General features: G+C 48.3%; 2 protein-coding genes across 3 annotated transcripts; one reads left to right on the forward strand and one right to left on the reverse strand.

Moving 5' to 3' along the window:
* Positions 1-280: 280 nt before the first annotated feature.
* FOXC2 (forkhead box C2) lies at positions 281-2,285 on the reverse strand. Its single transcript, XM_009475044.2, has one exon. It carries the CDS (start codon positions 1,899-1,901, stop codon positions 429-431), a length of 1,473 nt encoding a protein of 490 aa, XP_009473319.2. The 5' UTR covers positions 1,902-2,285; the 3' UTR covers positions 281-428.
* Positions 2,286-8,799: 6,514 nt separating this feature from the next.
* On the forward strand, positions 8,800-24,456 carry MTHFSD (methenyltetrahydrofolate synthetase domain containing). 2 transcript variants are annotated; one of them, XM_087740649.1, is made up of 8 exons: positions 8,800-8,860; positions 9,038-9,141; positions 10,455-10,568; positions 11,320-11,433; positions 13,533-13,623; positions 14,502-14,614; positions 14,831-14,956; positions 23,135-24,456. In XM_087740649.1, the coding sequence occupies exons 1-8, from the start codon at positions 8,833-8,835 to the stop codon at positions 23,654-23,656; spliced, it is 1,212 nt and encodes a 403-aa protein (XP_087596775.1). In that variant the 5' UTR covers positions 8,800-8,832; the 3' UTR covers positions 23,657-24,456. The 2 variants fall into 2 exon arrangements, with proteins under 2 accessions (XP_087596775.1, XP_087596774.1); XM_087740648.1 differs by lacking the exon at positions 10,455-10,568 and adding an exon at positions 10,615-10,728.
* Positions 24,457-24,676: the final 220 nt, after the last annotated feature.

Consider the following 24,676-nt stretch of genomic DNA (forward strand, 5'->3'; position numbering starts at 1 on the left):
TATATTTATATACTTTTTTTTTTCCTTTTAAAACGTATAAATGGTCGTTGTGATATTGGTCCATAACTTATTTTTCTGAGACCCCCTATACTTTAGCATATAAAATTTGCCACTTTTAGATAAACATATATATATAGAATTATTCCTTTTTTTTATTTTTTTTTAGGAGACATCCCCCTTTTCAAGTAGAATTTACTTGCCTGGAATTTAAGGAGGCCCGAAACGGGTCTTGGGATCTCCAGACTCTGTGGCCCCCAGGTCCACGGGGAAGCTGTCAGATTTTATTTTTTTTTCCCCTCCGTCTGAAGCGTTTGGTGTGGTTTTATTTCTCCCGATCTTTTCTTTAATAATTATTATTATTAATAATAATTTTTTTTTCTTTTTTTTTTTTTTTGGCGGGTGGCCCTAGGCGGGGGGATGGCGGCTACTCAGTACTTAGTGCAGTCGTAGGAGTAGGGGGCGGCGTGGCGGTATAGGGAGGGCGCGGATCTGTAGGGGAGCTGACAGGCGGAGTTGCTGCTCACCTGGTGGTCGCTGAGCGAGGCGCTCTCCATCCCCAGCCGGTGCGAGGTGAACATTTCTCGGACGTTGGGAAAAGTCTGCTGCTGAGAGCCGAAAGTGTGGCCGGGCAGGTGGCTCAGCTCAGCCCCGTGGTTGAGGTACCAGGAGGTACCGGGCTGACCCCCCGCCGCCCCGCCGCCGCCGCCGTGGGGATGCCCGGTCCCCAGCGCACCCTCCTGCCCCGACGGCAGGCTGAGGGTGCCGAGGGGCGACGGGGCCCCGGTGGGATGCTCGGCCAGACCCTCCTCCAGAGGTGCGGGGGGCACGCACATGTGGCCCGGCCTCTCGCCGCTGTAGAGGCTCATGGCCCGCATGCTGCAGTGGTAGCTCCCACTAGTGTCCAGGGCCTGGCTGCACGCCGCGCTGTAGCCCGACGGCTGCCCCGCTGGGTAGCCCAGCGGCATCCCGGCGCCCGTCCTGCCCGAGGCGGCACTCACCGGGCTGAGATCCCCCCCGGGGGAAGTCCGCAGGGTCATGATGCTCTCCACGCTGAAGCCCGGCAGCCCGTTGCCGGCGGGGTGATGCTCGGGCAGGGAGCCCTCGGGGGAGGCGGCGGCGGGGGGCGAGGCGGCGCTGCGGGGGCTGTCCCGCAGGGCCCCGCCGCTGGCCGGGCTCAGCGTCTCCACCTTGGTGATCACCGGCAGCTCGGGAGATGCCGTTTCGCTCTTGATCACCACTTTCTTCTCGGAGGCCGGCGCCGAGGCGGAAGAAGAGGAGGAGGAGGAGGAGGCTTCCTTGGGGAGGTCGGAGCCGGGCAGCCCGGGGGGCTTGGGCTGCTCCTTCAGCAGCCGTTCCCGGGCCTCCTCCTTCTCCTTGGAGACATCCTTCTTCTTGAAGCGGCGCCGGCGGCGCAGGAAGCTGCCGTTCTCGAACATGTTGTAGGAGTCGGGGTCCAGGGTCCAGTAGCTGCCCTTGCCCGGCTTCTTGTCGTCGCGGGGCACTTTGACGAAACACTCGTTGAGGGAGAGGTTGTGACGGATGCTGTTCTGCCAGCCCTGCTTGTTCTCGCGGTAGAAAGGGAAGCGGTCCATGATGAACTGGTAAATCCCATTGAGCGTGATCTTCTTGTCGGGGGCGTTCTGGATGGCCATGGTGATGAGGGCGATGTAGCTGTAAGGGGGCTTCACCAGGTCCTTGGGGGCGGCGGGTTGGTGGGGGTGGTAGGGGCCGTAGGAGCGCCCCATGCCCGCCGCGTACTGCTCGGCGTGGCCCGAATAGACGCTCATGGGGTTGCCCATGCCGCCGTACGTCCCCGCCGTCCGGTAGTAGTTCTGCTCGCTTAAATACGGCACCACTCCCAAAGCGTTGGGGTCCGAGACGGAGTAGCGAGCCTGCATCATGGAGAGGGGCTTCCCGCGGCCGGGGAAGAGAGGAAGAGGAGGAGGAGGAGGAGGGTGCAAGGGCCTCACCCCCGTCCGGGACCCCTCTGCGGAGAAGGAAGAGGGGGGAGAGAGAGAGAGAGAGAGTCTCAGAGACGAGCTAAATCCCAGCGTGTCCTCTAGCAGCGGCACCGCAGCAGCATCCTTCGGGTCGCCGGGGCAGGGTGGTCGCTGGCGGCCTCTCCCTCCCTCTTTGTGACCGTGATTCTTATATACACACCTACGGCCCGCCGCTGCGGAGCGGGAGGCGGGGAGCGGGGCGGGGGAGGGGGGCCTGTTCTCGTAGGAAAAGGGAATTATGAAAAAAAAAAAAAAAAAGTAATAACAAGGCGGAAAAAAAAAAAAGTAAAAAAAAAAAAAAAAGCAGAAAAAGCAGCCTTTGCGGAAACCCAGTTCTTGTCACAACAACCGGCCGAAATCTTCCAGCGGGGCCCCGCCGGCTCCTGGCGAGGGCTGCGCGGGGGCGCGGGGTGCGCGGAGCCGCCGGAGCTCCGGGCCGCGCCGCCGAGCTTCAAAACTCGCCCCGCGCCGCCGCCGCGCTTTTACTCCCCGCTGGCCCCGCCCCCCGCCGCCGCCGCCAGCCAATGGGGGGGCGCGCCGCCGCCGCCGCAGCCAATGGGAGGGCGGGCGGCGGGATGCCGTGGCGTTCGCGAGCATCACACGCAGGCACACGCCACACACACACACACACACACGCACGCACGCACACGCGCGCCTTGCCTTCCTCTGAAATTATATATACACGCATCAAAAATTATATACATCCCCCCCTCTGTAATTTTAACGTTTTGGCCCCAAAAGGAGCCAGCGCCGCGCGGCTCTGGCCGGGGGCTCTGCCCGCCCGCGGCACCTTCCCTCGCGCTTCACCAAAACCCCAAGTTTTTAAGCACTTTTTTGGTTGGTTTTGGGTTTGGGTTTGGGGTTTTGTTGTTTGGTTTTGTTTTTTTTTTCGCTTGCGCCAGGTTGATCGCAAGGACGGCGGGAATCGCGACACCGCGCTCACCCCCGCACCGCCCCGCGATGCCGACATAACGGTGCCCCTGGGCCGGGCAGGTCCTTCCCTTCTCCCCCCCCCCCTTTTTTAAAATATATTTATTTTAAGTGGAATAGCCCGGCGGTTCCTCGGGAAAGGCCACCGGGTCCCTCCGCAGGTCGCTCGCCCGCTGGCGGGTGGCTCCTGGCCCCTCGCACCCCGGTGGCCCCGGGCCCCGCCGTCGCTGGGGGCTGAGAGCTTCCTCGGCAGCTTTGGGGGAGTTTGAGAGTATTTTTTTATTATTATTATTATTATTATTATTATTATTATTATTATTATTATTATTATTATTATTATTATTATTATTATTATTAAAAAAGAAAGCAGTGAGCGCACTGAAGTGGCTTTTTTTTTCGTTCCGGCCATTGAGGGGGATTTTCTTGTGCGTGTGAAATCCGCCCCTCTGCCTTTTTTTCTAATGATTTCATTAGAGGCAATCAGAGCGGGACAATTAGGGACGCATGGTGACCAAGTGTAAACTCAGGGATTTGGGAAAAAACTGCTGCGAGCTGCCCCGTCCCCCCCGGGAGAAGCGTGGATCCGCCAGCGAAGAAATGAAGGTGGGAAAGAGCGAGGGGAAAAAAAAAAATAGTTACTGCAAAATCGATTCGAGCCCGAAAGAGACCGAGATAAGGTCGAAATTAATTAGCTGTCACTTCGGCAGGGCTCCTTCCCGCTGCCTCCCCGAGCCCGGCTGCTCCTGCTCTGATTTCCAAGCGCTGATCTTTTGGGTTTCTTACACTGTAATTCTGCCTTTCCCTCCTTGCAATTTGTGTGGTTTCGTAAGGCTTTAAACAAAGATTTATTTTTTTTTTCTCCCCCCTCCAAGTCAGTTTGTGATTTTTGCTGGCGGCTGGGACCGAGGGTCCCGTCCCCGCTCCCAGCCGGGGCGGCGGGGACCGGACCGCAGCCGGCTCCGGCCGTGGGAACGCGGCGGGGCTGTTAATTACCGGAGATTTTCTTCATAAGAAAGGAAACGATTTTATGCGATAGCCGGGGAAAAAAAGAAATAAAAATAAAAGGCAGCTCCTCGACAAGGAGGCATGGTTAAAAATGGTCTGCGATGGGAAAATTGATCGGAAAGTTTCGCCGGGCGCTTCGAAATTGTTATTTAATTTTGATGGAAATAAATGTAAATGTTCTGGGAGGGTTTCATCGACCGAGCAGCGTCGGGGGGATTTCTTATGAAAACCAATAGTAGATTCTGCGAGGTCTGCTGATACTTTTCATGTAAGTGTAGGACTATCGAGAAAACATTTTTTTTTCCCCCTGGAATAATTTGAGAACGACTTCACAATTTTATCTTCGGTTTTCCAAGAAATCATATTTCTGATAAAAACTAGGGCGTTTTCTTAGCGTGCAGAAGCACACGGGATTTCTTAAACAATATAACTTTTTCAAAGGCAGGCATTTTTAAACGCAAAAGCTTGCCCCAAGCCAGCCCTGCGGCGTCCCAGAGCTGTCCCTTCCTCGAAGCCTGGTACGCTCTCGAGAAATAACCTCGACTGAATCTTACCTCTCCTCGGCTCAAAACTTTACCGAGATGAATTTCTACAGAAACCCAAGAAGCAGCAGCAGGTCTTTGCTTGCTGCAGCTGGGAGCTTTAACAGAGGCTAAAGCAACAGGCTCGGGAAAGCCCGAACTTCAAATTGCAGGAAGAAAAAAAAATTATAATTATGAAAAATAGCCAGCTTCCAAACGGGGGAGCGCAAAGAGAGGAGTCCTTCCAAGCAAGAGAGCAGAAGGCACGGGGGAAGGCTCCCTCCGCCCGGGCACGGCGGGGGTGCCTCTCCCTTCCTCGGCGGGACTCCGGGACCGGCGTTCGCCCGCGTTGCCCCAGCCGCCGCGGGCGGGGAGGCGGCGGGTTTCCCTCCGGGGCTTTTAGTTGCCTTTGGCGAGCACCCCGAGAGCCCCAGCCTGACCCCTTCCCCTCCGCAGGGGCTCTCCCCGCGGCGGGCGGGTGCTCGGCGCTGCCGGTGCGGCGGTGCTCGGCGCGGCCGGTCCCGGCGGCCGGTCCCCGGCGGCGGTGGCCGCGCTCACCTGCCCGCCCCGGGGGCTCTGCGCGGCGTGTGCTGCCCCCCACGGGAGAGCGAGGGGCTTGCACGGCCGCACCGGCACCGGCACCGGCACCGGCTGCCCGCCCCGGGGCCCCGGCGGTGCGGGAGTCCGGCGCGGGGGAAGGAGGAGAGGGGACGGGGGGAGATGAGGGGGAGAACGGGAGAGGGGGGAAAGGAGACAGAGGGTCAAAGAGGAAGGGGGCGAGTGAGCGAGCGGGCAAAAAAGAAAGAGCAAGATGCGTCTGGGAGAGAAAGAGGATGGAGAAGGGGAACGAGAGAAAGCAAGCATGAGGGTGGCAGAGAGAGAAAGGAAGGAAAAAAGAGAGGGAGAACGAAGGAAGGAAGGAAAGAAAGGTGGAAAGAAAGAGGGAGAGGGGAGGAAAGAGAGAGAAAGGAAGAAAGAAGAAAAGAGGGAAAGATGGAAAGAGAGAGAGGAAGACAGAAGGGAAGAAGGGAAGAGGGGGAAAGAGAGAGAAAAGGGAAAAGGGCGAGAAGGAAGGGGGGGAGAGAGAAAGAGAAAGGAAGAAAAAAGAAGGAAAGAAGGAAAGAAAAAGAAAGAAAGAGAGAAAGAGACAGAAAGAAGGAAAAAGGGCAAGAAGGAAGGAGGGAGGGAGAGAGAGGAAGAAGGGAAGAAAAAGGAAAGAGGGAAAGAAGGAGAGAAAAAGAAAGAAAGAAAGAAAGAAAGAAAGAAAGAAAGAAAGAAAGAAAGAAAGAAAGAAAGAGAAAGAAAGAAAGAAAGAGAAAGAAAGAAAGAAAGAGAAAGAAAGAAAGAAAGAAAGAAAGAGAAAGAAAGAAAGAGAAAGAAAGAAAGAAAGAAAGAACAAATGAACGAAAGAAAGGAAGGAAGGAAGGAAGGAAGGAAGGAAGGAAGGAAGGAAGGAAAAGATGTGTCTTGGCAATGCAATTGGTGACACCAGTCCAGCTAAGACCCACTGATGCACAGGGCTTTCTGCTCCTTCACCAGTTTTGCATCTGGACTGGTGGCCAGAGGGCACCCACCGCTGCCTCCAGGGGCTGCCACAAGCCCCACACCTATTTTCCAGCAGCAGGCGATGTTGCTGGGCTCAAACAGGTTAGCCCGGGCCGGCCCCACCCGCCCTCATGTGCCGCCTTTGCCGGGTTATTTCCCAAGCACAAAAATTCGGTCATACACTGTTTATTCACACGTGGAAATCCATTTCACAGTGATCCAAAGGAGTAGTTTCTAGTACCCAGCTAATGTGCTGTATGACTGAAAACCTCACTTAAAAATGATGCCTTTCAAACGTGCCGCCTATTTTTAATTTTCAATCTTGAAACCCAAGCAGAGCGACACGGCTAGTTCAGCGCTCCTCTTCGGGCGCATTTCGTCTGTTTTCCGTGGCTGCCCTTGCGTGTTCAGCCCGCGCTTCAGAGAAATGATTCCCGCAGCACAAGGAGTTTCTTTCTGCATTGCTCACAGGGTTTGTAATCCCGGGCTGTACTCATCTGGCACTCCCTTTTTCTAGGTGTTTTCACAAATTGTGGGTGTTTCAAGAAAGAGCTGCGTTTTGCCCTCTGTATGCAATACCGAGATCCTTTTTTAACCTCTTTCACTAGAGTATTTTATTCAGTTTGGTAAAATGGGTATTAGAAGTGATTCAGGCACCTCCAACAGACTAATTCCATTTACAAGGATGTTGGTGGCCCTGTCTGCTTCCCGCTGGAAAGAGAGGCTTTCCAGTGGCATCCGTACGAGCCACATCAGGCTGCCAGAGCGAACGTAAAGGTTGCAGTAGGCATGAATAGAAGAGACCCTGGAAAAGTAATTTGGAGCAAATTTCAGACCTGTAGAATCAAAGCAAGGAATTGAACCAGCAGAAGAGACGTCACCTATTAGGAAACTCCTCATTTGCTTGAGGCAAAGTACCCTGATTTCTCTCAAGCCAGCTCAGGCCCTCTTTTCTGGAAGCCAAATCCACGTAAGGAACAGCTTTACTGCGCGTCTTGCATGGGGGTTGGAGGGAGATGCAGGTGGTCTGGTAGGACCTCAGCCCCCTTTGATTGTTAACGTATTAATTAACAGCACTGTTGCTACCTCACGCGCTTTCCCTTCCTCAAAAGAGAGGAGGAAGGGAGCGTGTTGGAGCGGAAACAAGTCCCACGAGCTGCAGCGTGGCGATTTTGGGTGACGGCGGACAGACGGACAGCGCTGGCACTCGCAACCCGGGAGAGCAAATCGCAATGCTGAATTACCAGGAGGTTGTAAATTGCTCACCGAAGGCCCGATCCTGAACTCCCCGCAGAGATATCAAAGTCGCTGAGAGTTTTCCGTGAGTAGGAAGTGGAGGAATGAGCTTCAAACATTTAGGCCCAGCTCCACATGGGTGGTCTATTATGCCTGGACGGATTCCCACTGGCTCCAGCAGCACTCGGAGGTAGTGAAAAGGCTCTTCCTAAACGCACCCCATTGCAGAACCAGGGCTCTAAGTACTTTCTTTGAATGCTTACGAGGGACTTTGGTGGAAAGGCGAAGCCTCAGGCTCACCGCAGCTGCTCCGCAGTGCTTAGCCCAATATGTTGATATTAATCTGAGTTCGAAAAAGCACACATCGTTGGAGGGGGAAAGACTCCTGAACCCAGCGGAGTCCCGGCCTTTGATTCGCACTGTGAAAAGAACAGTTCAGCAATCAACAGCAGCCACAGAGAGAAAATACGTTTGCATCTGCCCAGCCACATCTGCAACTATTCAGAGGAGAGCATCCGAATTTGTTCCGCTTTTTGGTTGGCAGAGCAACAGTCAGCTCTGATGGTGGATGTGTATCGGTAGCATCCAAGCCAAGCAGATTAGAAACCAAATTCAAAAGCGTATTTCCCCCCCTTCCCCGACACACTTGAAAATAAACCTCCGTTTCTTTGTTCCCATGACCCTTCCATCCCACTCCGCTCAGGAATGTCGGGATTCTCAACGACCTTCCTCTTCTCGGGGTGATTGTCAAATACATTAATTCTCTAAATAATAAATCATGCAAACAAACCACTTACTATCCTATTAAGCGCAAGCAAGAAGTGTGCTTTCTGAAAGCTGGCAGACTTGGAAGCTCACGTAGGGGCTGGATATCGCTTTATTCACGAGCGGCCGCTTTTGAATGGACAAATAATTGATTTGGGAAGTTTATTTTATGAAAAGCGGGGTGCTTTCCCCCCAGCTATAGCACGTGATTGAAAGACCACGCTATTTCTATAACCTTGGGGGGCCCCCTCACACTGTTAACGGGACGGTTTCTGTGTTTAACTTAGAAGACCGGCGACGCGGTTGCAGATTTCGGGGTGCGCGGCCCCTGCCGTGGCTTGCCCTGAGCCCAGGCCAGCAGCCGCCTGGCAGCCCTCTGCGGCAGGCCACCGTTTCACAGCCTGGCAGCTGCCTGCCGGCTCGGAGAAGGCAGCCCAGGCTGCCACAGGCACACACGTCGTGGGGAGCAGCGCTTTCCCTCAGCACACGCCGCTCCCGCCCGCCCCGGGCCCTCACAGCAGGCCCGGGCCCCTGAGGGCAGGACCCTCCGTTAGGCCCAGGTTCCCTCGCGGCCTTTGCGCTGCACAACGCGGGATGCCCAGCGGGGGGGCGGGCTTCCTCCGTCCCCGGGGGTCTCTCCACGGCCCTTCCACGGCCCGCACAGCCCCACGGCCGCCGCCATCGCCTCCCGCCATCCCCTCCCGCCATCCCCGCTCTTCCCCCGCTTCGCCTTCGAGGCTGTTTGGCCCCTCCGCGCCGCCGTAGACGCCCGCGGGAGGGGCGGGGCTAAGGCGGAGGCTCCTCCTCTCCCGGCCGCCGGTGGTGCCGCCATGGAGGGGGGCGTGCGGCTGCGCGCAGGTCAGCGGCGGGGCGGGGCGGGGGCGACGTCACGGGGGCGCGAGCACGGCCGTTGGGGGCGATCGTTGGGCTGAGGGAGGGAGGGAGGGAGGGGATGGCGGCGGTGGCCTGGCGGCGGTCGCAGCGCTCCCCCGTGAGGCGCCCGCCCTTGCCCTCCTCAGCTCTGCCCTCCTCCAGGTGCCTCCAAGCGGGACGTCCGGGAGAAGGTGTGGGACCACCTGGAGGCCAGCGGCCTGGCCGATTTCCCGCGGCCGGTGCACCGCCGCATCCCCAACTTCAAGGTACGGCGACCCGGCTGCGGGGCTGGGCCGCTTCCTTCCTCATCCCCCACAGCCTCGGGCCCCGCGGGGCTCCGGAGCCCCCCCCCCGGCCCCAGCTCCCCTGCCTGCTCCCGGCCTGTGGCTGCAGCCCTCGAACAGGCGGCTGTGAACCGCACGTTTCTGCAGGCTGTGGGGTTGGTGAGCGACGGCAGAGGGTGGCAGAGCTCTGAGAAACCCCAGCACGCAAACAGCACGCATGTATAATTTATAGCGGGTAAAGAAACACAGGTATCTCCACCTGACTGTGCTGCGTTTTAATCAGCAGATACCAAAACACTTTGTGAAGGAGATAAATATATTTGTGGGTGAAGAAATAGGCATTTGGAACTGGATTTTGCTCCCCAGGATCTTCAGCAGGTCTGTCGTGTTGGAAAGCTGAGGTCGCCCGGCTTGTAGGGCTTAGCCTAGGAGCATACAGCATGCTGCCAAAGTGCCAATGGTGGCCAAGCTGTTGCTGGGCAGTGGTGGGAGAACCCTTCCTCCTGCCCTGGCTTCATTGCGTCCCTAGTTTGGTGGGTTGGACGAAGAAATCAGAGGACTTTCAAGTATTCAGTTACTCGGGCCACCACTTTACCTGTTTTAATCCAAGCTGAAGGTGTGCAGCCACATATCTGCTATATGCTGAAGTAATGATGACCAAAATAGCGTTGTGGGGATGTATTGGGTGTTTCAGCCCATGAGCAGCGTTAGGGCATTGGCTCTGCTTTTGTTCAAGGGATTGGCAGAAACATTCTGCCTTCGTTTGGCACTGAAGCAGGTGGAGGAAGCCTGAGGCTTTATCACGCCCTTAAGCAAGGGGATATCAGAGATGAAATTACAAGGGGAGTGTGTGCTCTGCTAAGCTTAAGCACCATACTCAGTTAAGAAGTGAATCTTCCGCGTTCATTATAGTCTCTCTAAAGAGAGAGCCTTGTCCAGAAAGTCTTCATCTAAAAGAGTCCCTGACTATGGCTTGTGTTTAAATCAGTCTGTTTGTATTTGTTGATTAAAAGGGGACGTTGGTCTCCAGCTTTGAGTCAGCTGTGAGTGAAGGTGAAATAAGGCAAAGTGAGTGTACTTGGATCCCCTCTTTTTCTGAGGCCTGCAAGATGTTGGTCGAGCGCTCAGCATCTGTTAGTATGTGAGAATTTCCCGTAGAAAACGTCACAAAATTAGCAGTTTGTTCCTCATATTTAAAATCTGGGGAAATCAGCCCCTCTGTAGGATGAAAGACACTAAATTTCCTATCTCTGCTGTGGACTCCTTGGTGATGCACTGATATCTTATGAAAACAGGGGGCCTCCCATGCTGCGACAAGGCTTCTGGGTTTACAGGAGTTCAAAGCTGCCAATACTGTAAAAATAAACCCTGATGCTCCCCAGAAGAACGCTCGCTTTCTAACGCTGGAAGTAAGTGAACGTATTCCCTTCTCTTTTGGTTCCTTTCTTCATGCAGGGGTCTCACCAGGCTTGCTGCTCTATTAAAGAGCTGGATGTGTTCAACAGAGCACACGAGATTAAAGTGGATCCTGACAAACCTCTGGAAGGTGTTCGGCTAGCTGCACTGCAGGTAACGGCACCTTCGCACCCCTGAGGAGGAGAGTGGGACAGCAGCGTGGTGCTTGGCAGCATCTCGTGGTCAACGCCATTTCTCCGGCAGGAGCTTTACTATTCCTAAGCCTTTTGAGGTTGCTCATGTAAGGATGTCTTTGCCTTTTTGGCAAACGGTGAAGGTGCAGGTAGGGTTTGGGGAAATTAATATGTCTCTGCGGAGCCATAGCTGTTTCACTGTCATTGTATACTTATTCCCCGAAACCTGTAGCTTTGCCTCAACCTGCCTTACGTTTATCACAAGATGAATGTGTGACAGGCTTCCCTCAGACCTACGCGTGGTCACTAGCTTATGTGTGCAGCTCATTTGTGGACATGCACTTTAGACCAATAGGTATGTCTTGCCAGCTATTTCTTAAATAAAATTTTGTCTGGAATTTTGCTGTACTGGAGGCGATTCACCCACAAGCGCTACACAATCAACAGTGCTGACTACTCTATAGCAAATAAGATGACTGACCACACGGAGGCCTATGGGACAGTAAAAATATTTCTTTAGTGTAAAATGAACCCACCTCTTTTTAATGTGATAACTTCTTCTGTTACACAGGCAAGGAAGACTTTGTTGGTTCCAACACCGCGTCTGAGAACTGGGCTGTTCAATAAGATCGTTCCACCTTCAGGTGCAACTAAGGAGATCCTGCGAATATGTGCTACGTCTCGAGTAAGAATGACAAATGGGAGAGGTCTGAATTAACTTGTAGAAGAGTGTTGTGTTATGGTAGTCCAGCTAGAGGTTGGAAAACCAGATGCTACCTGAAACACTCTTCTACTAGTATGTTATTCCTTGTTTTGTGTACACATCCACCATTAATATTTTTTTTTGTTGGTACGTAAATCATGAGTAAATTTAGTCTTTTCGCTATATTTTATTAGCAGAAAGGTATTGATATTTTGTGAATGCTTTTTGGAACATTATGAGCAACTTTCATAGGTGACTTAGATCTTTACGTTTCTAATACGTAGTACTCCTGTATTCTGCAGTTTGAGCTAGTGAATCCTGTAAGGAATATTTTAGCGTTTACAATTTTTGCATAATCTGGTCAATAAAATACTAGGTTTTACTAACTAGGAAAGATCAGTTCTTTCAGAATCAAAAGTCTAAAGAAACATTAATTCTGTCATTTGCATCAACCGAGGTACAAAAATGTGTTAACGATTTTCTTTTGAAATGTGGTATGTTGCTGCCCTCTGGTGTTAAAATATCATACTGTACAGCTAAAGTCCTTTGGCAGAGAAACCTGCGTTATTTTCTCCGCATCTTTATTTGATATGAAAACGTAACTTGTGCACAATGAATAGGCCAGCTATATTGGTGTTATTTCGTTCTTTATCTCCTGCTGAAGGCAATAAAGTTCTACAGTAATCCTGTATACAACTGAGGGTTGTAAATGGGTGGTAATTAGTAGCGACTTTCTTTGTTGGAATTTCTATGAAAGTCATTAACTAATTAAGCTTTTCAGGCTTGAAGAGCACTTTTGAAAGAGACCTTTCTCTTGACCTGCTTCAGGCCTTATATCTGATCTGTGATCTTACCACCATGTGTCTGGTTTTTCCCCCAACCACGCATACTAATGAATAAATGCTATTAGCAGTTTATATTTACAAAGCACTGTGCAAACAATTCTTACCACACTGCTGTGAAGTGGATAATGAGCATTTTTACTGATAGTCAGCCACAAATTACTGGCCTTTTTGGTTTTGTGCTCTACACGGAAAGTATTTGGCCTTTTATTGTGAGGATTAACTTAGCACAAAGTTGAACTGGCGTGAGGAGGATTTACATTACGCTGTACATATGTATTAAGAGTGAAGGAATCAAAAGGTGTCTTTCTAAAAGTTTTAAACCTCTGATGTTTGAAAGCCCAAGTAAATACTGTTTTTAATTTCTGCAGCTCTGTACAGAATTTTGTTAGGATATGTTCTTTAGAGAGGAGCCTGAAGAGGGGTGGGTGGGAATGAGGGGGGAGAGAGGGAAAGAAAAAAAAGGGCTACGTAAGGTTTTTCTTTCCACTTGTCAGGAACAGTGGGTTTTTGTGTTCATTAGTATCTTAGATAGAAGGTTACGGTGAAGATAGCTTAGCTTTGCAGTGGCACATCCTGAGTGATGATCACGCAGCAAAGTGTTGAGGAATGTAGTCTCGGGGAACAGGTAGGCAGTTCTGGAAGGTGCTTTTAAAGATACAGGTGTGGAGAAACTGGCAGTGCAGTGGATGCCGTGTGAAATGGAGAGTGATCCAGCTTATGTACCTGGTTGTGCTTCAGTAAAGCATTTTGTGTGATTTCAGACAAGCAGCTTAACATCTTTATGCTGTAGCTGTCTGTGTCTAAATTAACTCTGTGAGAATTAATTTAAGAATTCGTAGTGCTCTGATACTCCTCATGGGCATGAATTTACATATTATGACTTTAAGTTAGTAGTAGTAGGGTAAGAAGTGTCATTTGCCCTCATTTTTAGAAATGGACGTCCAATAAAGGGTTTCAGAATATGAGGTTTTGATCCTAAATAAGTAACCTTGCTTAGAAAAGTGCTCACCTCCCTTCGCTCTCCTTGAAGTGTGCCAAAATTCTTGTCACTGCAGCAGGGAATGTATTCTAGGATTCCCTAGAGGATAGCTTTCCAGACATGTACAGCTTGGCTATACATGGAAGAAACACTGAAACGTGGGGAGTTACTTGGATTTATCAAAATATTCTGGATTTCTGCATCACTGGTTGGAAGACTCCACACTCTGCGAATCAAAAATTCTGTTTTTCTTGCAGGGTATAAAAGAATACAGTGTGCCCGTAGGTCTTGATGGGAAAGCACGAGTGGACTTGGTTGTTGTAGGATCAGTGGCTGTCTCTGAAAAAGGTAAGATAAAGCATTGTAAGCTTTTCAGGAGGAGGGTCTTAAGTCGCAATTCACAATGTCAGTAGGCTACGCTACGTGTTCGTTCTCACAGACCCAAACATGTCTTTGGAACTGAATTACGGTCTTGAGTTCTGTCTCTTCTGTGTGGCAAGTCACTGATCCCAATCCAACCAGGAAGAGTCAGTGCCTGCTTACAACAAAGCCGCCAGGACTTGGTGGGCAGGCAGCAGTGTGGTTTAGAGCATGCAGGCCAGTGTTTTGGCCTTCAGTAGAACTGTTCAGGCAAGCGGTTTCTTTTTTTTTTTTCTTTTTTTTGCTTTTAAAAAAATCAGAGGGGTTCAGAGGATCTGCTCTGCTCTTGCAGGGTGTGTGAAAGGACATGTTACAGCTGCTGATTCAGTACCTATTTAGGGATCAGATTTTGAATTTTCTGGTATTTTGAAGACCTGCTTGTGGTGAAAAATTTGCCACTGACTTTATCCATTGCCTAAAATAACATGCTCTTTGCGTGTGACCTAGACTCCTCTTTACCCGCATGAAGTTAACTGATGTTTGACATGAGTAGAGGGTTCTAATTACAATGGGTAAATAAACCATTTCTCTGTTAAACCAAATTTAGCCCATTTGCCCCAATGGGAGGCTCCTGGGATCCTTTAGGAGTTCATTGAAACTAATGTTTTATTTTAATTTCAGTGATGATTACAAGGAAAGTTGCGTTCTGTGAGAGATGCTGATCTGAATTTTTCCTGAGTTACAACTCTGTGCTTGGTTTATCTGTTGCAGACTGCTTAGTTTGATTGCATGCTTTTGACAGTTACCTGCCTTTCCACTCTGCCGTTTTTGTGTTTATTATCACTGTTTGGTTTTGCGTGTTTCAGGGTGGAGAATTGGAAAAGGGGAAGGTTATGCAGACATGGAATATGCAATGATGGTGTCAATGGGTGCAGTGCAGGCGGATACACCTGTAATTACTATTGTGCATGACTGCCAGGTAAGTTAAAATGTCGGCTCTCAAGTGACGAGTCAGAACTGTGTGATACTGAATGGTATGTCTGAAGAAGAGACTTGGAATGATGTTGGTGTAGCATCTTTTCTTTGTTTTCTGCTGTCGTCGACAGATTTCTCGTATGTTGCGAGACATCAGGAATGGTGCGCAATTTTAGTGAATTTGTTTTTAACTATTTACCGAATCTCTTGTTCCTGGTAGGTGGTTGACATAGCAGAAGAGCTTCTTGGTGATCATGATTTAACTGTGGATTACATACTCACTCCAACAAGAACTATCAAGACTAATTGCAAACGACCGAAACCTCAGGGAATAATATGGCATAAGGCAAGTTACCTCTGCTAACGGTGGCTTACTGGTGCTGCCATCCTGCTGATAAGTCCCCCATTTTTACATATAAACATATTTGTTGTATTTGAAATACTTGGAAAAGGAGCAAATGTGTTTGTCAGACGAAACAAAACAGCAGCATATGTGTTCAGCGTTTTTAAAGTGGTAATGGCGAGGAGGAGAAATATGTTATTGCAGCTGAGGTTGCTGTATCAAATGGATTGTAGGGTGAGAGTCACTGGAAACATCGTTTGTGGATTTTTAAGATAGACGTCGTTTCTTGTAGTCGTTCGCGGTATAATAGTCTGTGTAAGATGAGGGGCTTCTGCACTTTGTGTTTTATTCTTCAGGGCTCATTGAAATTGGCTCTGTTCATTTTCTGGAGACAGTACCATAGCGAGAACTTTATGGCATTAGGCCGTGCGAAATGAGTGGAATATGTGCTGCTCTGGTCGTGAAAAGGAAAGCGTGACCTAGTGGCTGGTACATTGCTGTTTACGTAGTGGATGTATGGGATTAACTTTCAAAGGATAGACGAATTTGTGGCTGGAGCTCATTTTCAGGTGGAGGAATAGTGACTTTATACCGCTTTAAATCATTAATCATTATTGATAAATATTGTTTTATGGGTTTGGCTTCCCTTCCCCAAGATTGTCAGAAACTTTAGCAGCTTCACAAATGGTTTCAGAAAAGTATTTAGTGAATTGTTTTACTGGAAGTTCATGCTGGGAAAACTTTTTCTTTGTCATTAGATTTTCATTCCTAAAATTATCCAGTTAGGGAGCAGACGCAATCCCGCATGATTGAGTAACAGTAGGAAGACTGAAATGAGGAATAGTATACCCGTGTCTTGCAGAAACCACTGAGGAATTATTAGTGAATACTTCTAGGGAAATCAAGAGTTGTTTGTTAAGCACTTGCCAACCAACAAAAAGAGTTAAATTTGTTAAGGTAATGTATCTACAGCAAACAATTCTAGCCAGTACTATTTTTATTTCTATGGTGGGAGAGTGTTTTACCCTGCCTGTGGTTGAGGATTTGAGGTTATAAATAAATAAATAAAAGCTATGTCTGTACTAGTGCATTTTTTCCATTGAATTATTTTTGAATCGTAATTTTTTTAGGATATTATTGAATGTAATTGTTTTGAAGGCCTACCCCTTGTGCTCCATCCATCTTGCCAACATACTTTTGATCACACTCTGTCTGTCTTAGCGTCAGACTTCAATCTCAGTAAGTGGCCTTGCTAACGCTCTTTTTTTTTTTTTTTTCCTGTCTGATTCCCTTTAGCAGCAACATTTTTCAAAGGTCTGGGGAACGCAGTCTGTTGCAGGGGCCATTGAATTTTTGTGAAACTTTTGCCGCTCATGCAAAGTCAGTCACTCCCAAGCCACGTGTCAAATTCGATGTTACCTTTGCATTTCTTTGCTTTTTAGAGGGAAAAAAAAAAATCAAGATCAGTGTTCTAATATACACCTCATAAACTAATGAGGTATTTGCCACAGCTCCTTTGTGCTTGTGTCTAATGCTTGAGGAGATGCTTAGTAGAGCTGTATCTAAAGCTTGCTGACTTTAGCCAGTTTACATGAGACAGTGAAACTTTTTTTCTATACTAACCTCTACATTAGTGGTGTTGTCTGAAAAATACACCTCTGGCTGATTTTCTACAGCTTTCACTGAGAACAGAGCACATTACGCGATCGAGCCTTTGAGTATTGATTTAACACCTAAAACTGCTTTTGGCTGTTCTTCAGAGCATATGTTGACTAGGGAAGAATATTGGAGAATACTAGCCAGAGGAGGGATAATCATTACATTTCTGGTGTTCTGGGACAAGAACAAAGTGTTGTGTCTATATGAAGAAGAAATAAATTAGCATTATTCTTTCACAGGGAGCTGAACCACTTGTGTGTGTTTTGTTTGTGGTTGTGGTGGTAACTGTATGAGCAACTCTTGCACAGAGGGTCTTGGAGGTGGGAGGTCTAGTTAATGGACAGGGTGTTAAAAATGCAGGATTTGATAGGGGCTATTTAAGTGTTTGTCCTTTGACTTTTCCTGGCTGTTTCTACATCCTTTTCTCATCCTTTTCTCTACAACCTTTTCTCCTTCAAATCCTGGCTTTACTGGTGCATTCCTGTTCCTCCGAACAAAACTAAATGAACCAAGAGGCAGTGAGTAAATAAATAACCCACTTCTAAATATGGTGTTTTGGCAACAGAAAGTAGCTTAACTTCATTGTTAAGATGTGTGATGTGTAAAATACATTGCAGAAAAGTTCATCCTTCAGCAACATGGCTGGATCAAGCCAAGACAATGGTTTAAGAGCTTTAATTAATAGGTGTTTGCAAACATGGGATTACAGCTAAGCATTGTTGTAAAGGACGTGCTTTCCTGAAGCTGTTCGGATAAACAGCCATTAATACATACACTCTGTTTTCGGCTCGAAAGAGGTAAGAAGGTACTTATGCAGCAAACAAACTGCATGTCTCCAGGCTAGATTTCTGTGCTCACAGGGATACTGCATTTTCCTGGAGTGTTTTTGTTTGTTGTGTGCTATGTAGGAAGGAAGAAGTGTGTCAGGTATGGGGATGGGGTAAATAGGTGTTCCTCCGTGAGTAAACGATTCACTTATTGAGGTAATTGGCATGGCTTGCCCTCAGTTGCCTCCTTTCAGTTCTTTCCAATGCAGAATTTCCAGCTGAGCTATTTCTTGCTGTCGAGGTAGTATGTTTTTCCAAACAGGAACATGTGACTGACTTGCTATGATTTTTGTCACAGAAGTGCTGATTTAAAGACTTCCAAGGAAGTATAAGAGCTACAATATTATTAATACCAAAGAAGCGTTATCAATATCAGTGCTAGGCACTGCAGAAACGCTTCCAAATACGAAGGCAGTACAGGAGTGTGTATATGGGTACGTTTTCTGCATCTGAGTTCAGGGCTTTGAGAAATCGGTATGTGCTCTTGGAGGACAGCAAGAGCTGCTAAGAGCTGAGCACTCTGGAAAACTTTATTTGGATGCCAGTGGAGAATTATTTGGCTTCATCTGTCTTGAAAATCTAACCCATTGTTTCTGGGAAGTCTAAATTCATGAAGCGACTTACTTTCTCATTTAGTATTTTGTATGGGTAGCTGTGATCTTTATCTGTGACATTATTATATTTGTCACAATTATGGAATTATTTGTGCTGTGCTTATTTTAAATTGAAACTGTACAGACCAATTAAAATATTTGGGGTCATGAAGAGGCAAATGAGAGTAGTTGGTGGAAAAATCACTAGATTCTAGCAAGCATTTCCTTCTGTTTCTTTAATCATTCTTTTGCTGAGAATTTTATAGAAGTAGGAAAGATTTTTCCCAAGATGAAATGAACTGGGGGGAATCCCTGGGTCTAACGTTGAGAGAGTTTAGCACGCAGTGGCAGAGATGGAAACTACCTGACAACAAACAGCTATTGATTCGGGGCTGTGATAGAATATTTGGAAAGTAAAATGATGTTGTTTTAAAGCTCAAAAAATTCACACACTGAAGCTGGCAAAACCTTCAGCAGGCATACAGTGTTGCTGTCAGAAGAAAATGGCTGTCAGTTTAGCCGAGGTGTGGTTTATTTTGGTTTTTTTTGGAGGAATAAGGTGAGCAGGGCATGCCTCCACGCATGGTTAAACATCTCAACACCTTTGCAAATCTGCCCCTTGCTGCAGAGTCCATGGAATCAGTTTTTGCTGATAGATTCCAAATGTGGGTTGCATAAGTTTCTCCTGAGGGACACTAGCAGACTTCACGGGCTGCCAGCTCCCAGAAATATGCCCTCGGATTGCGTGCACATATTTGGACATTTTGTGCAAATGAATGATAAAATGTTCAACTGTGCTGGCCCGTCCTAGCTGTCTTGGCTTTGTCAGTGCTTTAAACCCCCGTGAGCACAGTGCTCCTTGAAACAAGCAACCGATTAAGGAGACAACATGAGAAGTGGGCTCCGTCCTGGAGGCCTTTATGAGGACTCGAGGGTCAGACACCCCTCAGGGTGGACAAGGATGAATCTTTCAAACACCTCAATACTTGGAAGGGCTGGTGGATCTGCTGTGCTAAAGATTGTTTGGTCTTGTTCGCAGCCTTCCACGGCAGGGCAGGGCAGCAGCAGCATCTGTGTTCTTATATCAGTTGGTGTGTGCAGATGGGTAGCTGTGTGAAGCAGAATTAAATAGCAGACCTAGCATGCTCTCCAATCTATAGCTGTCCTTCCCTCGTCTGCTGTACATCAGAACTGCACCGCCTGTGCTGCCAGGGAAATCAAAGTGGTGTTTGGCTTGGCCTGCGCTATATCAGGGGTCAGCATTACTCATTCTGTCAGAGGACAAACACATCTTTCATTTTCCCCAGCAAAATATTGAAAGTGGCTACACTCACTGTCCTGGAATAACAGAGGTTGAAGAGAGCCCTGATGTTCCAGCAGAGACCTTGCCGAAGTCCATCTGCCACTACGTTGTTTTGGGACCGAACCAGGTGTCGTAAGGGTGGATGCTCAGGGTTAAGTGTTGGGAGATTTGTATTGGCAGTCGGCATCCAAAACTCTGTTTTCTTCAGGTTTCTGTCAGAAAAGGGGCCACATTTCCCTTCTCAGCTCCTTTCCCATAGCCCGGTCATTGTGTGCCAGAAGAATTCATCTACCCTGCTGTCCTCTTTCCCCAAGGCTCTCCCAGCTATGGCAGGGAGTAGGCAGGATTGTTAAATGATTAATTGCCTTTGGTGGAGTTATTTTTAACCTGAATCACTTCAGTTACTGAGTTTATAGCGCAGACTCACAAGCACTTCTGTTGGCCAACCCCAGAGGGCTGAAGTATGGAACTGGCCTGGGAATTGGTGGTCAGGGGATAATAGGAAACTTCTTCAGCTGGCTTCACTGCCAAAGCCAATCGTTTAGCTAAATCCCAACACTCAATACAAAGTTTACAAACATCAATAAATGGTTTGGCCTTGACTTTATAGGGATGGGGGGAGCAAGGGAAGAAGCTTCCGCCACTGGGTGTGCCCAGGTCTGCATAACTGGATCACCCAGACCTGGGGTAGAACCCAGGTCCCCTGCGTCCTGGCTTAGCCTAAAGCGGTAGGCAAGGCTAGGAAGGAGTGACCAGCCGGCACAGGACCAAGAAACGTGCAGCTTGTTTGAAAGAGAGGAGGAATATCTTTGGCCTCTCTCCACGTGGAAATAAATCATTGCAATCCTCCACAGCTCACAAGACAAAAGAAACTCTTTGCATGATCGTAATTAGCAACACATTGTACTACCACAGAGTTCTTTTGTTTGCTATTTTGCAACAGAGCAGAGCAAGCTTTTTCCTCTGCTCTGCCGCCCACTGCCCCCGTTGCCCTTTTGGCTCTTACCCCCTGCACCCCAAAAAATGTAGTGAGTTGTTTTGTTGAATTGAAACTGAAATCCCAAACTGAGTTTCTGCCTTTCCTTGACATAAAAGTGGGGAAAAATAGGGAAGGATTTGAAACCTTTGGCCCAGCTGAAAGATTCTCCTAGACCCCAGGGAAAACAGCCCTTAAGGTAAATCCACTGTCTGTCTTTTGTGGCAGAAGGATGTCACTTGATAATGTCAGAACTTATCTAATGTAGTTTTTTTTTTTTACAGAATGTTTTCTATTACAAACAAATCTGAGTGCCAAATCAACTGCTTTTGTTATCTCTACAGAGGGCGGAATTTAAGGTAACGATAGGTTCGCCTCGTGGGGTGGTGTTTGATGAGCAGAGCTTCAGCTTTTGTAGAAAACTAGTTCATGCCCCTTACGAAGACGTTATATGCTGTTGTAACTGCATCTTCCTGAGTTTGCAGGGAGCCTGAAACGGTAGCTCAAGGAGCTCCAGTCAAATGCCAAAAACCACTGGTCCCTCTAGTGAGAGGAGAGGCCGTGTTGAAGCCTGGCCAGCTGAAGTCTTAGAGAGTGTGCTGGCCCTTGGATTATTGAACTCCTCTCCTCGATCTGTCCTTGAAAGACTGGGAGTTCCAGAGATCATCCTGTCATTGCCCATCTCTTTGATTCCCTTTATCTACAAAGTGGTGAGGGTTTGCCCTTGCTAGCATTGGTCTTTCTAACTCAACACCCAGTCCGTGCCTTGGGAACTGAGTTTAATTTCAGGGTGAAAGGAACTGTACATACACTTGGTAATAGGTTGAGGTTGTGCTTTGGGCTCAGGAATGATTAGCTGCATGAGAATAGAAAAATGCTTTTCCTGTTTGGTTTAATTAGCATAGAGCTTACATTTCACATAGAAATTTGACAGAGGACAACAAATGTTCCTAATTGTTGGCCAGTAAAAACAAAGTAAGATGGCTTCAGCCATTGGTTTGATGTTGTATCACCCAGGGAAGGGGAGTTTGCTGTCAAACACAGCAGTCTGAATTCTTGGCTGAGAAAAAGAAACCAGTCCAAGAATCCACAGAGCAATAACTCTTCAAAATCTGAAAATGGCATGTACCTTTCAGAGTGCGGAGCCTCCCAGAGCCCCAGAGGAAGTCCTTGCTCCCCTGTACTAGCTGCCAGATTTGTTCAGAAATTGTTCTCAGTCATAACGTTCGCTCGTTTAAAGGGCCCGATCCCAAACACCTTGACTCTGCATCTGCAGCGTGGCAGAATGGAGGTGGCCTCTGCCCATACTGGTTAGTCCTATTCTGCTGTTTGATATTATATTAACAAGGTAGAGCTAGGACAGGCTTTACGTAAATTAGATTTTTATTTAGTTTCAGCCTGAAATAAAACTTGCTTGTTTGCTCCTCAGAAGAGGAGCCCTGGGAACGTTGAAGAGCCTTTTGTTGACTGGCTTTCCTGTTGCCTGAACCTAACATTGCCCCCACCCTGTCTTCAGTTTCACTCGAGTCACTTCAGAGCTGGGCTACTCTCCCTGGAGATCTGTAAATTTTAGATGTTATGTGGTGCAGCCAGATCCAAACTCACTCTGACTATAATTGTAGAACCAGGAATTCAGGGGCTCTGAGATGAGAGAGGTCTGAGCTGGGAGATCTGCAGGCATATGCTAGCCAGGGTATGCTGGTGCTAGTCCAGTACAGCCTGCTGAGTAGTGGTGGCTCATAAGCTTGGGTGCAGTAGCCTGCTAGAGTGGCTTGCTCGCACTGTGTGGGCTACTAGCTTGGGTCTCTGCTAGCTCAGGCATTGCTTCCCTAGGCTCTGTTTTGCTCCCTAAATTTAAGAATTGGATCTTGTATTGATGGATGTTCTGCTTGTCCAGCAGCCAAGTACGAATTATTCCTCCTTCCAACTGCAGTCTGCAAGCCAAGAGCCAGACCACATTAGCTAGGGAACCACTGTGTTTCCTGCCAGTCACTGAGTGCAGCCTGGGGCATCTCATGCCTGAGATGGATAGGGTTCAGCTGTTGAGGGGAAGAGCCCTTCCAGAAAAGCTGCTTATGAACTGGGGATGGATGGAGGGCTGGAGGGTTCACAGTTTTGAAGTATAGTGTCCGGGCACTCTTCCGTTTCGTGATCCAACCCAGCGGACTGGTGTGGGATCTGATGAGTAGCTGCGGGTGGTGTGTGAGGTCGGATGACAAGAGGGAGGCTGTGGTGATGTCCCACAACCAGAGAACGTGCCTCCGGCTGGGCCCACACTCATAGGAGCCCCGCTACAAGGCACGCTCCCCAGCTGCAAACTTAACACCATCGTCCCTCCCCATTGTATGACCCAGCCTATGGGGTATCCTGTTTTGGGGGAAAAGAGCACAAGGAGGTCTGCAGAATGAAAGTGCCTGATGGTCTGATGAATTGTAGGCGTGTAAGAGTCTGCCAGAGCAGGAGCACAGGCCCTCAGTCAAAGCAAATATTAAGGGATAACAATGAGAACGTGAATCTGAAAGCACCCTGATAAATAAATGTCAAAATCGAATAGTTCTGAGTTTCATTTTGATTTTCCTGCTGGATCTACATTATGCTGCTTGCTTAAAGGGTAACTAATGTTTATTTTTGTCCTGCAGTGTGTATTTAGGGAGCGACTTCAGAATCAGGCCAACAATTAGTAACATTTTGAATGCTCTGGCACTCTGAATGGTAGCAATATAATAAGGTTCCTCTCTTTTTATGGCGCGAATGGGTCCTGATGGTCTTCTCCTTCTGGAAGGAGAGAAATCTCATAATTGTATCTGTCTTCCTCCTTTTTAGGTCAGCTATGAAATGCTGGAAAAAATCCCCATCCTAAAGAGTCTTCGATACAGAGAGAAGCAGGCTGGCAAGGATGTTACCCTCCAAGATGAACGTTCAGACTTGGCAAATGCCAACACACCAGCAGCGTTAAACGAGAAGGCGATGGCTGAAAATACAAGACCGCAGGCTGCAATGGGCTCGGCTCAAATAGGACAGCATTATGTTGAAAGTGATTCTTTAAGTCCCAGATTAGAGGGATCTGGCACGATTACTACTGTGTATGTGGGGAACATACCTCCCAGCGTAAGAGTGAGCGAGCTGAAATGTGCTTTAAGGGAATTCCGTGCAACTCCTTTACGACTGAATTGGCAAGGAGCGCAGCACAGGGCTTTTCTCGATTACAAGGATAAAGCAACCGCAGAGAGTGCTGTATCCTCTTTGAAAGGCTTGAGCCTCGGGGGTAATAGTTTGCGAGTTGAGCTGGCCAAGAATCAGAGAAACAAAGGGCAAGTAGAAATCAATAGTCAGAAACGAGTATGAATAGAGGAAAAAAATAGGCATGTTTTCATTGTTTTGTGAGAAGCCAACCTAAGTTTTCAAGGATATTAGTATATCCTCTGATTTCTGCAGGCTAAACAACAAAGCGCAAAGCCAGCTCTCCAAACAAATGAGGCATACATCTCACAGCTGACTTGCCTCATGCCTGCAGTTGTACATGCAAAGTGTGTTTGTCAAGACAGATGACAGAGGGGCCATTTCTCTAAACAGTTATCCCCAAAGTATGGACACTCTGTGTATTTGTTTTTCATTGGCCGGGGGTTGATTTGCTGTTGGGTGCGTACGTTTGTTAGGCCTGGATCAAAAACCTGCCCCTTGGTAGCTGTGTGCAGCCACATGCAGCAAGGTGGTTATGTTCTGTCATCTAAAGGTGGTACCTGCAAATTTGTACTTGTGAGCTTAAAAGCCAGCTGCGGAAAATCTGTCGTAAGGGTTACAATTCTGTTTACTGAAAAATGAGGTTTGCCTGTTGGGAGTTTTCAGCATATTTTTCATAAAAATGGCCGGGGGGAGAGATTGCCCTTTCTGTGCTCTTGACGAATGGCTGTGGAAACACCGGCTCAGCCACGGAGTTCTGGTGATAGCTATTAACATCAGGTGGAAGAGGTGGTATCCCCTTTCTCAGCTTCGTTTTGTTAATTCAGCCCTTTGTAAACCTTTTATTTCTTCTTTCAGTCTGGCAGAGGAAAGTGAAGACCAGTTTTCTCCTCTGCTTTTCCCCAAAACACTTCACGTGCCTTTTTCATGGATGCAGATAATTATAAAATAGATGCTTTTCCTTATTGTTTTGTCTCTTATAGTTCGGTGTGATTCCGTTGCCTCCGTGAAATTGCATTAATATTAATCATTGTAGTGGAAATGAAAAGCAGACAGGCCACGGTCAAAACTTGTGGGTGCCTAGTCTGGTATGGAGTCGTTTGAAAAGTTACTGGAGATAGTAACGAAGCCTGTTCCCGCTGTGTCTTTGCCACCACCAGCGTGGTCTTCTTGCACCCAGGACAT

Source organism: Nipponia nippon, unplaced genomic scaffold (genome assembly GCF_047370975.1).
Source record: "Nipponia nippon isolate SJK-2023a ecotype South Korea unplaced genomic scaffold, ASM4737097v1 scaffold_7, whole genome shotgun sequence".
NCBI lineage: Eukaryota > Metazoa > Chordata > Aves > Pelecaniformes > Threskiornithidae > Nipponia > Nipponia nippon.

What these genes read in the sequence shown, in the direction of transcription:
- FOXC2 (XM_009475044.2), bottom strand. Translation starts at nt 1,901, where the DNA reads ATGATGCAGGCTCGCTACTCCGTCTCGGACCCCAACGCTTTGGGAGTG.
- MTHFSD (XM_087740649.1), top strand. Translation starts at nt 8,833, where the DNA reads ATGGAGGGGGGCGTGCGGCTGCGCGCAG. An exon ending in GCCGCATCCCCAACTTCAAG is followed by an intron (nt 9,142 to 10,454) that starts GTACGGCGACCC and finishes TTATGAAAACAG; the next exon opens with GGGGCCTCCCATGCTGCGAC. An exon ending in AGGGAATAATATGGCATAAG is followed by an intron (nt 14,957 to 23,134) that starts GCAAGTTACCTC and finishes CCTCCTTTTTAG; the next exon opens with GTCAGCTATGAAATGCTGGA.